Here is a 16044-nt window from a genome sequence, read left to right as displayed (position 1 = left end):
CACAAGAGAACGCAAACAGCTCTCGCATTTTAATGACATAATGTATGCAATTTCTTTCCCCTCCCCCATACAGCAACAGTTTTGTATGAGAATGCACAATGATAGATGAGTTATGATCAGCCATTGTACGCGTTCTCTTATAGTACAGTGTATAATTTCGTAAAATCATTTAACTCTTAAATAGCTTAAAACTACTGTTTTAATTTATTTTTGATCTTGCAATAAAACTTCTCCCAAATTACCTATGACCATATTTCTCATTTTAAAAAGTAAAATTAACAATTTAAGCACAATACAAAGAATATTTATAAATTATAATGAACAATATTATTTATTTATTAAGTAGCTAAATAAATTAAAATAATATAAAAATTAAAAAAATTCTGTTACACAAAAATATTCTATCTAATTTATATTTTATTTCAAATTAAGTTCAATTGATTTAATTTATTTTAAAATAATAAAAAGTTTAGGCCAAATGTTGATGCATGTTAGCAAGCTTAAATCGATAATCCATGTTTTAATACAAAATTATAGAAAACAATATTTTTAACACAAACAATAGATTTTTTCAGTAAAATACTTTATATATTATGCTAAGATAATTGATAAATAATGTGTATATTAATTAATATATAAAGTAAGAATAAAATATTATAGTAATATAGTTAGGTAATATAATCAATGGTACAACTGTACAAACTACAAATTACCTTTTAGTTTTAGAATTTTTCTTATTATCCATTTTTAATTTTTATTCAAATTTAGTTTTTTGATTTTCTCAAGATTATCTTTATCTAGATGTCATGGTTGAAAATATACACAAGGTTATATATATACCATATATACCGCATATATACCGCTTCTCTATTTAATATTTAATGATAAAAACAAAAATGGCAGCACAAAGGGAGCCAATAATAATTAAGTATATGCGCGGTAATTTCTATGCCAGCGTACTTACTTTTCTTAGATCATATTATACAATGGATAGAGCCCACGATTTAAGATACATTTTAATTCGTGATGGAGCCAAAGCTCAATATTTTTATGTACGTGTTAGCCACAAGTCGCGACTCGCGAGTTATGTAACCTATCAGTTTAAAGTTAAAATATTTTGTTTTTACCTTTTTAATCACGATGTCTACATCGTGTTTTTAATAATAAAACAATTTTCGACAGAAGAAATTTTATATGCATTGATACATACTGACTCTAAAGCTTGAAAATTGGTAAAGTTATTTTACTAGTATCTCACGTGTAACTTATCAACCGATTTATGTCAATCAAATCAATACTCTATATTCTAAAAGTTCTTCCTTGTATATGGTTGCCATAAAAGTTTAAGTACTGACCGAGACCTTTTTTTTTTCACAAATAATTTTAACAACCTTTTAAATTATAAAATGTAGAACACAATGTAATACATGTGTATTATATAGAAATTAATAATAATAGCGTTGAATTTAGTTTGTACAGTACACATAGCTACATATTATTGATTTTACAGCATTTTTTGAATTTAAAGTTTAAACATAAATTTTTACAGAAATAGATTAAAAATAAATTAATGATTATATTAACATTTGATTACCTAATTATTTATAATTTATGTTTTTCTGGCATTTTCACTCATTAATTTATAATAGAACTTAGAACATAAATTTGAATATATAATTTATTATACTTTTTTTATTTACACTTATCGGTTAAGACTTAACCGGGACTTTTTAGACTTTCGAGTCTAACGGGACGATCGGAACCGAAGTCATAAACTGGTGAAATGTCCCGATATACTGGGACGTATTACAACCCTATCCTTGTATAATTTTTATTTTAAAATTCATAAAGAACATAAAAATAATACAAACAAACAATTATTTCAATAAATATTATTTGAAGTCAAAAAGAATATGTACTTGTGCCACAAGAGAACGCAAACAGCTATTGAGCTATCGCAATATTCTAGTGTATAAATGACGCATATTATGTAATATGCAATTTACCCCCTCATACAACGACAGTTTGTATTCTCATTATTCTTTTCAATTCGTTGGTCAAGATTCAAGAGTATTGTTTTATTTGTTTTTTTCCTTTTGCAATAAATTTAAAATTATGTTTTCATTGCTGCAAAACAACTCGATGACAAATTTACATAATTTTAATTAAAAACAAACGCGAATAAGATAACAACATCAAATTCGCGACATAAACATTGATGCAGCTGCAGATGTGCAAGAAAACCAAATTAACATAAAACTTAGTAAATTCAATTGAATTGATGTCATGAATGGTAGGTTATAAGTAGCTAATATTTACATTTATTTTTTAATTACATTTACCAATTAATTTTACTATTCGCCCACGCTGCAATATGTCGCTTAAATAACACGTTTTCGACAAATCAAAATTATACAACTTACGTAGCTAGTTACGTGGATCAATTTAATGTTTTATGCTTTTCGTTCTAACTCTCACGGTTTTCCCAGAAAACAGCTCGTAAGTATATTTTTCTATTTACGAATTATATAATAATATTTGAATTTAAAAATACAAAACTTTGAATTATATAATAATTTTTGAAGTTGAAAATACATTAATTTGGGAAATGCATTGGGAGTTTTTGTATTTCAATGTTGGTACAGTTGCATTTTAGTTCGGCTCGGTTTTATACATTTATTCCATGACAATTCCATGAAAATAATTCTGCCTGTTATCTCGGGGTCGAACTGTAGTAGCCCCGTAGTTCAGTACTCCTGTAGTCCAGTACTTCAATCCTTTTAAATTTTTTTGACAGTTGTTTAAATAATGGCTTTTAATCGGTTATAAGAATAGTTTTAATAGTTATTTGGTGAGAATTTTGTATTTATACGGGTATACCTATTGTTTATTTAGTTTAAATCATTCGAAAATTGAAGATGTTATTTTTGTTTGGTTGTTGATCTAGGTAATGTTCGAGTTTTTTAAAATGTAACTATAATTTTCATTGCGATTTGAATATTATTTTATTTCATTATTAATTATTATAATTATGGAAACAATATTTTTATCCAACATACCTAATTCAAAAGGTACGACTATGATTCAAAAATTGTATGCATCCGATACTATATTGGACAATAGTCAGTTCAACCAATATGTCTTATTAAAAATATCAGACAAAGCCAAAATATTGTGTAAAATAATTCCTCGAGTGATCTGTACAAATGCATTTGCTAGTTGTGATCCAAGCGTTATTAAGCATGCACCTCAAAAACTAATCAATCCATTGACAGTGAAGCTTGAAATACCTATCAACAAAGAGCACGTAGAACCAATTTGTGTTACCAATTCGAAACGTATGGTAGTCAGTGTTGTATTTAAAGATGTGAAACATCAAAATATTTGGTCCAAGAATCTTTTCAAGTTGGCTGATGCCATCAGACATTTACTACGGTTATTTGTAGTACATAATGATTGTATAGTGAATTTAAAAAGACTTAAGTCAAATCAAAACTTTAATATTGATTTTATACTTATACACAAAACTGATTGCAAAAACAATGCTGCACGTATTAATTCAGATACTACCATAATGGTTATTAAAACAATGTCTACCATACAATTTTATCAGGCAGAAGTTGGATTAGAAGTGCTACCTTTATTTGGTATGGAATCTCAAGTGAAATGTCTGAAAAGTATCATTAAGGCTGCAAGAAATGGCAGTAGTTCTTTGTGTAATATGGTATGTATATTATGGAAAATTTATGTAAGCACATATTTATTTAATACAATTAATAATTATTATTTTTCATTTTTTAGATATTATTGATTGGTCCATCTGGTAGTGGAAAAACAAGGTTAGTTACTCATGTTGCTGCATCATTGAAGTGCATACATTTTGACATAATATCTACAGATTTGGTAAATGCGGATCCAGGTTCTACAGAGTCGGTTATTCGTGATTTATTTAAAAGAGTACAGTTATTATTAGAGCAGGATAGCAAAAGTGAATAATAGTTTTAATATAAATACATTTTCAAATTTATTTAATTGATATTTTATAGTCGTGTGTATAATAACGTTGGAGAAAGCTGAAAGTATGCTAAATGGTAAAAGTTCTAATGCTAAAAGAATTTGTGCTCAGATACAAGATTGCTTAACATCTGTTAAAAATTGTTGTCGACTTATAGTCATTGCAACTACTAGCATGCCGCATTTAATTGATGCATCTTTTAAACAAGGGTCAAGATTTTCGTATGAAGTAAGTAGTTATATTAATAATTGTTTTAGTTAAATTTATAACTTATTTTTTTTTTTTTTAGATTTATATTGGTGTTCCTTCAGAAAAAGAGCGAATAAAATTAATACAAGGCTTTTGTGGAATTTTAAACATAAATATTAAATCTAATATTGTGTCATATTTAGCAAAATTAACTCCAGGATACACTGCAGCAGATTTAGAATTAATTTTCAAAGAAATTCATAATGAATCTAATTTAATTTCTGAATTGTATGTTAATTTCTAGTTTAAGTTATTGTTAAATTAAAAATTTATAAATATACAAATTTCAGAGAAATGGGTGTATTGTCTGGTACTATTTTACTGATTGCCAAGTACCCAGCTTCATCTTTGAGATCAGGAATTGGTCAAGTCATTACTAAGTCAGAATCTTGTTCAGCTACAACTTTGGGCGGCTTAACAAATGTGAAACTAATGCTTGATATTTGTATTAAATGGCCTCTCGTTCATCCAAAAGCTTTTAAATATTTTGCAGTTCCACCTCCTAAAGGTAAGAAATTCAATCTACAGATATAGTGATGTACTTATTGTGTATTTCAATATTTTTCATTTTTAATTGTTTTGTGATATTTATTATTTAGGTGTTTTACTGTATGGTCCTCCGGGATGTGGAAAAACAAGCCTTGTACGTTCTATAGCTTCATCAGCTAATTTAAATGTTCTTACAGCAATGGCTGCCGAATTATATTCTCCTTATTTAGGTGTAACAGAAGCAAATATTTCACAATTGTTTCAAAGAGCTAGAGCTAATGTTCCTGCTGTATTATTTATAGATGAAATAGGTAATAAATAGAATATTTCAATGTTTCCTTAACATTTTATTTTTTTAGTCTTAGAAATTAAAATTTTATTTATTATTATTATTATTTCTTTTATAAGATTCATTAGTTAGCTGTCGTTCCGAAGAAAAAAAAGGATCATCTGGATTTGATGACCGAGTTCTATCAACATTTTTGATTGAAATGGATGGTATCACAAATGATACAGAAGTATTTTATATTAGAAATAATCAACATTTTTAACATATGTACAATTATTTAAATCTTATTAAATATTGATAGCATGGACAAGGAGTTGTAGTTGTGGCAGCTACTAATCGTCCAGATAATATAGATACTGCCTTATTAAGACCTGGAAGATTTGATCGTCAAATTTATGTGCCTCCTCCACAAACAATCGAAGAACGTTTTAACATACTTCATACTATTGTTAACAATCCTGAACAAAGGTATGTATACAGTTTAACCAGTATACAAGTTTTATATTCCTTGTTAACTAACTTGACATTAAATTTTAATTTTAGTATGCCACTTTCGGATTCGTCAATTTTAAACGAAGTTGCTTTAATGACTGATAGATTTTCAGCAGCTGATCTTACAAGTGTTGTGAAAGAAGTAAATATTAAAATATTACTTAAAAATTAAATAAATAATTGTTTTAATTTTTTTTTTTAGGCTGGTCTTTCTTGTTTGACTAAAGATGGCCTTAAGACATTTACAACAGTTAAAAAAGAACATTTTGAGGATGCATTAGCTAATGTTAAACCATCATTATCTGAAGAGCAAATCTTATGGCAAGTATAGTTGTATTAAATATGTAGAATTTTAAATTTATAATATAATATAAAGTATTTCATAAAAAGCTAAGTTTTAAATTTTGCTATAAATTAATTTTATTTTAACAGGAAATCTGTAGGAACCAAAAAAAAGTGACTTAGTGATTAAAAATTATTGTTATGTTTGTTTTTTACAATTAAAAAATACCTCCAGTATGACTTTAGATACAAGGATTGTCGTAGTCACTAAATACCCAAGGCTTTATGTAAAAAACTTCCAATTTTATAGCTGACTCAAAAAAATCTCAGAGGGGGGGGGGCAATGGCCCCCCTTCCGGGCGTCTCTGATCAATGTTATTAGATTATAATGTGCAAATAAATATTATTTGATTAATATTGTAATGTGTAAGCAAATACTTAAAATATAATTTAAAATATTTTTGCAAGAAGTATTTAAATTATAAAAAATTTTTCTAATTTTAAAATAAATAGAAACTTTTAAAGCTGTATCTAGGTTAGGATATATTTGACAAAAACATAAACTTTTATTATAATTTTGCTAAAATATGATTATTTTATCACTTATGAAGGTAAATCAATAACTTTGTCTACTAAAAATGTATCTTTGATCTAAATACAATTAAGATAGGCAAACATACAATAATTTGTTTGATTGAAGTTAATGATTATCTTAAAAAAATAGGTAATTATTATAAAGTTGCAACAAAAAGAAATTTGCAACCTTACATACATTAGATTACTTTTGGTTTTTAAACTATAAAAAATTATAGTTATACATGCTGTTTTCAAAAAAAATATTGAACTTATTAGTTAGATAATACTATATAGTTACTTACAATTTGCAAAATATTGATACTTATAATAAAAAATAAAAAACCAACTATTATATGTGCTATGTGCAGCAAGTTATTGACATATGTGTCTGAGAGCACTCTACTATTTCTTTTACACACAAATTAAGCATTTTACACTTACTAAAATCACCTGTAATAAATTGCTTAAAATGTTAATTTAATTTTACTATTACAAATCTTTCATTATCTTTCATGTTTGTATTTTTTTTTTTGCAGGTATAACAACTTTTCTTCTCGACAAAAAAAGTAAATATTTGTTTTATAAAGAATTTGAATTATTTGTTATGTAAATAATTACAATACTTGAATATAAAATGTTTTGTTTTTTATTGTAATATTCTCCTTTAATTATTCTTTTTAATTTATAAATATTTTATTGTACCATCTATTAGTAATATTCTTTACAATATTTTTTAATGAATATTTTTATGTGACTACATTGTCTACATATATCCTAGCCTAGGGCACTCCTAGCCATATCTAAATATATATAATATATTTATGAAAAAATAGCTTTTCCGATAGTATACATAGTAAAATTTAATATATAATAATGAAAAGTACCAATAACCATAAGATAATCCTCATAAATGGACAAAGAAATCCATGTTGGTATCAAAATCATATTTTTACATTTTGGATGTGATTTATTAATTTTTGTTTTTCATTGGATACTTATTCTTAATTTTTAACCTAAATTTATGTAATAATAACATATCATTAAATTAAAATATTGCTTATTGATGATTTTTAAAATGATTTATACTTTAATACATTTTAATGAATTGTTATCACAATTTAGTATTTAGTATATATCATAATTCATAATATAAAACAATTGTATTCATTAGCCTTGATTAAAAAAAAACTGGTGTACAATTAATTAAATTAAAGCGCTACAATTTATTATAATTATTTATGTTGATTAAATAAATAAAAATAATAGGCACCCATAAAAACAAGTGGCATATCTATAGCTGAGTATGAAAAAGTAATATTTATTTTTACTTTCTTAAATAAATAAATTAGTAACGTACCTACATAAAAACTGATCCAAGAAAAGGAAAACAACGAATAATAGATGACTGTGATAATATAAAATCTATTGTGATAACACAATACAAAAATAAATACATGTTTAATGTTTATTGATAACAATTATTATAACGAATACAAAATTATCAAGTATAAACTTTTTAGTTTTAAAATTTTAAAATTTAATGCTTAACTTTAACATACAATGAAATAGTCAATATAATACAGTTAATGTTTAATTTTAATCGTCCATTTGAATTAGTTTGAAATATTGTTGGTTGTTCCAAATAATTGTAAACAAATCATTTTATCTATATTATAATAGAGTTAAGAGAGGAAAAATAAGTATTAATTTTTCATACTCAGTTGTAGATATTATGCCACTTGTTTTTATGAGTGCCTGTTATTTTTATTTATTTAATCAACATTCAACATTAATAATTATAATTAATTGTGGTGGGTGCCTTAAATCTCATATAATTCAATAAATACAAAATATAATAAATTCACTTAAGGTGCCATTTTATGAACGTCATAAATCTAAGATTTATTTAATACTTATTTATAACAAAAGTATTTATAAAAATATTAGTATTACTTAAATGGACTGTTTTATAAATAATGTTAAATTTGATACCGATAAAACATCAGTTACTTTATTACAAGATATATTAAATAAACAAGGGGTACGTACTGTTCAGTATGAATTACTACAAATTGAAGGAGCTGTTAGTGCACCATCATTTCAGTATCGTGTCACAGATGGACGATTTGTGGCTTATGGTCAAGGTTAATCTTTATTATAATAAAGAGGTTTTTATTTATTTTTCATGTGTATATATTATTTTAGGAAAATCAAAAAAAGAAGCTAAACAACATGCAGCAAAGGCTTTACTACGTATTATTCTTAAAGAATTTCCTGAATTATGTTCCGATCCTTTATTTGTATCACAAATTGATGTTACCTCAGACTTAAATGATACTTTTGAGACAATGAATTTTGGAGACAATGATGAACGTAATCCAATTGGTATGCTCCAGGAACTTTGCACATCTCTCCATCTTCCTCCTCCAGTTTACATAACAGAATGTGAAGATGGTCTTCCTCATCAGCGTTTATTTACTGTTTCATGTAATGTTTCTGACTACAAGGAGACTGGTATAGGAAAATCTAAAAAAATTGCTAAACGACTTGCAGCTAATAATCTTTATTTAATGTTAAAAAGGTATTTAACTTATATAATACACATTGTTGAGTTGTGTCTCATATAAGTTTTTAATTTATATTTTATTTCTTGTCATTAGCATTCAGGCAGATCTCAGTCTAAACTCTAAAGCAGCAGAAAATGTAGATGACTTTGTTCGTCAACAATCCAGTAATCTAAGTGGTTTGAAAAATTCAAAATCCACTTCTCAATTTTATAGGTTACCTGAAATTCATAGACATTTACCGTTAACTGATGGCCCGTGCTATAATGATCTCAAACAAATGGATGACGAACAAATGTATTCGTGTAATGCCAAACTGGTGTTAGACAGTTTTACTGCTGAACAAGGACTTAAAGCAGAATTTATTGATTTTGAAGAACTTTCAAGTACTGGTAAATATCAAACTTCTCTTCAAGTATCTACTCCCATTACTGTGGCTTTTCATGGTGAATCCACTATCAGCTATGAAGAAGCTCAACAGGATGCTGCTTATAGGTCATTGGTATTTTTTAAATGTATATTAAAAAATAGAGCATTAAATGGTGTGCAAGTTACTTAATTTGTTTTATAAAAGTTTGTTTATAATGTAAAAAAATCAATTTAGCATAATATAATATGATATATGATTTATTGTTGTCCTATTTTCTCAATATAATTATTGTCTTTTATATATTAGTGACAAATTTTAGGACTTAGTTACCTGAGATAAATTATTTTTTGGTACTTGTCTCATATACTATTGACTGCACATTACTGTGTATTGTGCTATCTATAAATAAAATGATATCTACAATAATTACCATTATAATTAATAATATTGTTATTTACAATTACAGCGGTCAACTAACAGTGGAAAATACGACTAATTCAACAGTCTGTGTTGTAATAAACAATAGTTAACAGTTAAACAATTTTATAAATTTGGATACATGTACAAATGTACAATTTAAATAATATATTATGAAATCTGGATAGAAATCACATTAGAATAACAACATATTTGAAAATTTTCTTCAAGAAATTAAATAATCCTACATATAGTAGATTATGAAACCATTGAAAATGTTGAAAAACAGTTCAGGTAATTTTTTTATATTTTTAGATAGCATTAGCACAGTACACTGTATACAACAAATTATAGATATAGTTTTCCTGAAGATAGCATAAATGAGATAAGTGACTTTTTAGTATCTCAAATATGTATAAATTTAACTAAAAATGTAATCCAAAGTATATTTTTTAATTTAAACAAATGATTTTGTTTAATATTCAATATGTAAATTTTATTGTGCGTGGTTTCAGTGTTCTGTAAACTATTGATATAAATTTTATGTTTTATTATATTTTTACAGTATAACAATTAATTTTGTTATAATTTCTAATTATAAAATACTACAAATTTGTTTATATTTAATGATTGGTGACCATCAGTGATGAGGTCTTTAAATTTTTGTATTTGTTTAGTTAGGAGAAATATAATTTTGCAATTTTATGCATGGTTGTGTTTGTCTAAAATAAGCAACATATTAACAAAATGTCAATATAGTATAATTATAATATACTATATTCAAGTGGTATATTATATTATAAATCAAACATTGTCAGATATAGCGTATGTATAGATTATTTAAATTTCATTATATAACAAATAAAAAAAATCTTCTGAGTCTGACAATATGCTATTATGACATAATTAAATAATACTATATGAATAAGTTAAGTATTATCTAATCTATTTATTACTTATAAAAAAAATAACTGATTACTATATGAAGTAAGTGTTTGTACGCCTGAGTAAATTGGTTTAAATAACAAAAAAATGTGTTCAATTATTGCTTGTTCATTTGAATAAATCACATACATATTTATCATAGAAATCTATTTTATATTTTTAATGGAGGTAGTAAGCAATTAATATTTTTACAAATCCAGAAATATGTCTTAAATGCATTAATAATTTCTCATCTATAGAGAATTATTAATAACTGTTATCAATTATCTCAACATTTTTAGTAATATATTATTTAACTTAAGAGACTTTACACCAACATGTGCTATTTCTATCCTAAAAACATATTACTCAGTAAATTTACATTCAGCAGAATTAGTTTTGTATTATTAGCTTTATTAATTTTAAAAGTAAGATTATTATCCTTGGCATCTCGTAAGTTTATGTTGATATTTTAATTTTAAAATTGTGCATGTTGTACATTACTTGCTTTGAAATGTAATTATAAATTTTAACTAACCAAATGTCAGGATAATATTCTAAATTTTAAGTTTGATAATTGGTAAATTCACTTTAATATTAATAAATATACTTAAATAATATTAATATTAATAATAATAATAATAATTAATAATATTTAATACTTTAATACTTTATTAATGGTAACAATTCATAGCTAACTAGTTCTGTTAAATGCATATTTTTTATTTTTTATGTTTTTAAGGACTAAGGAAAAAGAATATCTTATATAAGGTCATAGGTGTTATGTACTAATATTATATTCTGATAGTTAAAAGTGAGATTTGTTAATCATAAACCAACTAAAATTTATGTTAGATTATTAGAGTACTGTATTTAAAGATTATCACGCATTTGAATTTTAGAACAGTATAATAATTTTATTGTTATTTTTAGTAGATTGAAATATTAATTATAAAAAACACTAGGTATATTAAATTGATATTGTTTTTTTATTTATACAAATGTTACATAAAAAAATTATTTAAAAAAAAAACATCAAAATCCTAACAAGCAAATATAGTCTTTATTTTTCCTTAGGTCTTTGGATTGAAGATTAAAACTATGAAATGGTTATTGTTTTATAATTTATAAACGATAACAGATCTATATTTATTTGATCTGTAAATACTTAATTAAAAATACATTCATCACTCCTTTTAGAATCTAGAATGCTTATGAATGAAAAATAGAATCGATTTACTTGTATGAACATGATCATCATTCATAAAGCAAAAGAGGTGATTTGTTGTAATTCTTTTTCTTTTAATCTTAATTCTATTAATTTGTCCAATATTTTTTGTCTCCATTCACTTTTAAAAATATTTTCTCTATCTTTTGGAGAATTAAACCTACAACATAATATAATAATTAATTAAATTTAATACCAAATAATTGAAAATGAATAATTAATGATAAGTACATACCTAATTTGATTTTATATTGTATAAAAAATTGTTTAAAGTTTCAAATAAATATAATTACCATTGTGATATGAAACAGACATCTGGTTCAATTGAACCTCCCACTATAGAACTCCAAAATGTTTTTGATTTTTGAATTGAAATATTACTTTGAATTTCCATGAATGAATCTGGTTTAGCTTCCATACCAATTAAAGAACCAACACTAAGTTTAGGACTCCAAGCAGACACTCTGCGTTGAGAAGGATTAATTTCTTTAGCACTAAAAACAAACAACTAACATTTAAAATCTTTTTCAATTAATAACTAATAAGTAATAATAAGCTAGGTGTACTTCAAGTTTAAATTATTTTTTGAATCATTTCCAACCAGACGTGTTGGAGCAGAATGTGAAGGCTCAGTAAATGATGATGATATCCATGATTCTATACCTTCCAATTTTGTCTTGAAAAAATAAATAAAATATCATTACATACAATTTTTCAGTTGATAAGAAATATATCTAAAATGGAACATTTGAGTGAAATTCTGATCTATTTTCTATTTGCAACTATAAAATTTAGTTCCACAATTTAAAATTAGCGTGAAATAAGAAAAATTAAAACAATACCTCTTGTTCTTTAGGTTGTTCAATTTCAATAGATGCCTGTATATGAATCCACTTTTTTCCAGTAGGATAATTTTTAGATATCTCACTCCTAAAATATAAATGCCTATCTAAACCCACTGAAAATACCTGTTAATATTAAAATAAAAAAATTATTTTTTATTCATAAAACTATGAAATAATTTGCAGAATTTACTTGGTCGTTTGGAGTGACAGAGACAGAAAACATAAAAGTATTTAATTTCACCCAACAAGTTCCTTCGTTAAGGTTTTGATCAATTCCTTTTCTATACCATACTCTAGAATCATTAGTTACTGCCCACACCGACTGTAACCCAACTGATAATTGGGTTATTTTTGAATCCTCTTCTGGAGATTCAACAATAATCCATTTTTTACCTATAAAATATTTAAAACATTAGTAAAAAAAAAAATAAAATAGGAACCAATAAATTAATTTTTAACCTATTCAAGTATAGTTATATTAACCTTGTGGTGTTTCAGCACTGATTTCTTTTCTGACTAATATGAGACCACTCCATAAAACAACCCAAACAGAACCCGATGGACCACAGTCAATGTACCTAGATTCACTACCCTCTTTTGTCGGAACACAGACCCACAAACATCCTTCTGGCCATGTTTTGTTTACGTTTTTACGGTAGAAAATCTGTAATTTAAGATCTTTTAGAACAAAAATTATAAGTTTTTTTATTTTTATATAAATTTAAGAACCTATGAAAAATTTTAAGAATTTATTTTTACCCTTCCTTGCGCTGTCACAGCCCACACCATAATGACACCAAGTTTGGCTCCAAGTATTTTATGCCCTCCAATGCTCACACAAATGAATGGTTCCTGTACAGTGGTAAAATGAAAATTATTATTTACACACGTTCTTTCGTCTATAGGTACATGGCGAATTCGTTCGGTTCCAAGACCTTAGTAAAATCTTTGTGCAGAGGAGAAATTATACACCAGGAATTTGTGCCCGTGTATATTCGATTCCTGTACCATTTTCTCCTTCTGACACATGAATTCCAGCGTTTGGTTGGATAAAATTTTGCAAAAAAATCAACTGCATATGTCCATCCCTAAGATACAATAAATACAAATTTTAATTTTAAATACAATTCACACAAAATATTATTATAGGTACGTATATAGATAATAGGTATATAATAATTATTGTTGTAATTTGTAATTATATATAATATATCTCACGTCGTCATCTAAATCCATTTCTTCGAACTTAGTCTCCAACTTCCACTCGTGTTCCCATTGCCAGACGAAAGAGGGCAACTTTATATTCTCTTTAAATTTTTCTTCTCTGCCGTTTTCCGATGACCAACAATACCTGTCGGTGGGCAAAAGTCTTTTTGAAAAATTTCCGCCAGGCATCCATCGCTATCAATAACATACAAAACTATTATATACGTTCGACTGGTATATAAACATTTATCATAAATGCATAAATTTAAAATAAGTATTTAGGTAGGTACTCGTATTTATAATAACGTACCTACAGGACGATTTCAGTAATGTTTTTGTGGTTTGGCTTAAATTTTATTTTACGCATAATTCGAACTTTTCGAAGCATTGATTATAGAATAGACTATAGAGGAACAGACTATATTCAAATGTATTCTATAATCAATGATTCGAATTTCGAAGTCATAACAAGTTAGGTACAACTTTACAATAGAAATATAGAATATAGATTAAATTATTCTTTTTTTATTAATTGTATCATGATTATTCAATATTATTTAATATTAATATTACAAATTAAATTTATGGACTATGGTCAATCGTCGCCGCTTAGGTAGTAGGTACCTACCTCGTTTTCATACACTTCTTCCTTGATCCGTATCGCTTTGTCCAAGTTGTGCACCAACAGATACGTTTGATTGTCGCCTCCGATGGACCACATGTAATTCTCGATGGCGGAAATGTGTTTCAAGTCCATGCCAACATGGGGAAATGGTTTCCATTGATCGTCGAACGCAGACAGTGTGAAAATCTTCCCATAGTTATTAATAGCTAACACGCATTGCAATTTGCTCATCTTCTCGTGCTGCAAAACGTGCGATCATATGCAAACCGGCAATCTGCGCAGTGGTTTAATAGCTATTATAGCTGCCAATCTATCGATGCATTATTGATATCTATTGCTATATAAACCGAAATATACATATTTGGCAATATCATATTATTATTAATTATCCATTATTTTATTCTGTGATCATACGTTGTTCGTGTATAGTTTTGCGAAATGACACGGTGCCACTCATCATTATTGTTCTGTGATACGAGACTCGACGGTTATATAAAAAAATCAATATGCTCGCACCCACTACGGCGAACCACTCCCGTGTACAGTACGCGCATATATTACAAGTCTCCTCTCATTGGTGGATTTTCGCGTTTAAAACAATTTGAAACTTTCAAAAGTTGTACGTTTAAATTGGGGTAGACACAATTTATAATTTTCTTTCTACGGACACTATATACCTAATATAGTCAATAATTTATACGAAATACTCGAAATACTCGTTCGGCATTCGCATTTGTTGTTGCTGTACCGCCTGTACCTATGCTTATGTGTAGGTATTATAAGAATGTGAAATAAAGTACCTACCCGTTTGATGTTTAAAATATAATAGGTAATAAATAAGTAATGACGATGCGATTGTGACGTGAAAAGTTTATTTCGCAGTTGTTACGGTGATAGTGGCTACCGGCGAGCAACAAGTAGAGGACGAAAGCAATAATGAATAGTAGGTAGGTACCTATATCAATACTTTAAGTTATATACTGCTGTTATATAGCGTACCTATCAAACAAATCTTGCACCGTGTAAGTATATACTTTTCGACAGGAATTACGAATTCGATATATTATGTAATATATTTATTAGACCATCAACGCATAAATTACATTTTTGTAATTTTTTTTATATATACACCACCATATATACTTATGGGCTATGACAATTTAATTACATAGTAAATTAACTTAATCTTAATCCAATTGGACTAATTATCGGTGGATTATTATTTATTAGCTGAACCAATGAATAAGAAATATGTTTTAATAATATTAACTAAAAAAAAAATTAATAAATTGGAAATCTTGAAAGAATATTTTTATTATTTGAAAATATAAAATACTACCCTGAAGACTGTATATATGTGACTCGTATACATGACCTCAGCAGGAGGCGAAATACACAAGGAGAATCCAATGGTCGATGAGTATTGTCCGAGTCTGGAATAGTTTGTTTATAAGTATAAAAAAAATTACTTAG

General features: G+C 26.4%; 3 protein-coding genes across 3 annotated transcripts; 2 read left to right on the top strand and 1 right to left on the bottom strand.

Annotated features, from left to right (window-relative positions):
* Window positions 1-2717: 2717 nt before the first annotated feature.
* Window positions 2718-8758, top strand: LOC114132022 (ribosome biogenesis protein SPATA5L1-like). The gene is made up of 13 exons (XM_027997394.2): window positions 2718-2851; window positions 2948-3724; window positions 3802-3988; window positions 4047-4243; window positions 4305-4492; window positions 4555-4772; window positions 4864-5064; window positions 5162-5271; window positions 5344-5510; window positions 5586-5676; window positions 5737-5855; window positions 6929-6958; window positions 8598-8758. The coding sequence occupies exons 2-13, from the start codon at window positions 3032-3034 to the stop codon at window positions 8617-8619; spliced, it is 2223 nt and encodes a 740-aa protein (XP_027853195.2). The 5' UTR covers window positions 2718-2851; window positions 2948-3031; the 3' UTR covers window positions 8620-8758.
* LOC114132031 (RISC-loading complex subunit TARBP2-like) lies at window positions 8741-9515 on the top strand. The gene is made up of 2 exons (XM_050207927.1): window positions 8741-8964; window positions 9053-9515. Exons 1-2 carry the CDS (start codon window positions 8741-8743, stop codon window positions 9513-9515), a joined length of 687 nt encoding a protein of 228 aa, XP_050063884.1.
* Window positions 9516-11635: 2120 nt separating this feature from the next.
* On the bottom strand, window positions 11636-15814 carry LOC114132026 (tectonin beta-propeller repeat-containing protein). Its single transcript, XM_027997398.2, has 10 exons — window positions 14575-15814; window positions 13959-14141; window positions 13676-13828; window positions 13500-13592; window positions 13224-13404; window positions 12931-13133; window positions 12738-12863; window positions 12462-12571; window positions 12189-12389; window positions 11636-12055 (listed from the first exon to the last, which is right to left on the bottom strand). Exons 1-10 carry the CDS (start codon window positions 14800-14802, stop codon window positions 11929-11931), a joined length of 1605 nt encoding a protein of 534 aa, XP_027853199.2. The 5' UTR covers window positions 14803-15814; the 3' UTR covers window positions 11636-11928.
* Window positions 15815-16044: the final 230 nt, after the last annotated feature.

The sequence above is a fragment of the Aphis gossypii genome, chromosome 1, assembly GCF_020184175.1.
Source record: "Aphis gossypii isolate Hap1 chromosome 1, ASM2018417v2, whole genome shotgun sequence".
NCBI classification, from domain to species: Eukaryota; Metazoa; Arthropoda; class Insecta; order Hemiptera; family Aphididae; genus Aphis; species Aphis gossypii.
This window is presented reverse-complemented; position numbering and strand designations above follow the sequence as displayed.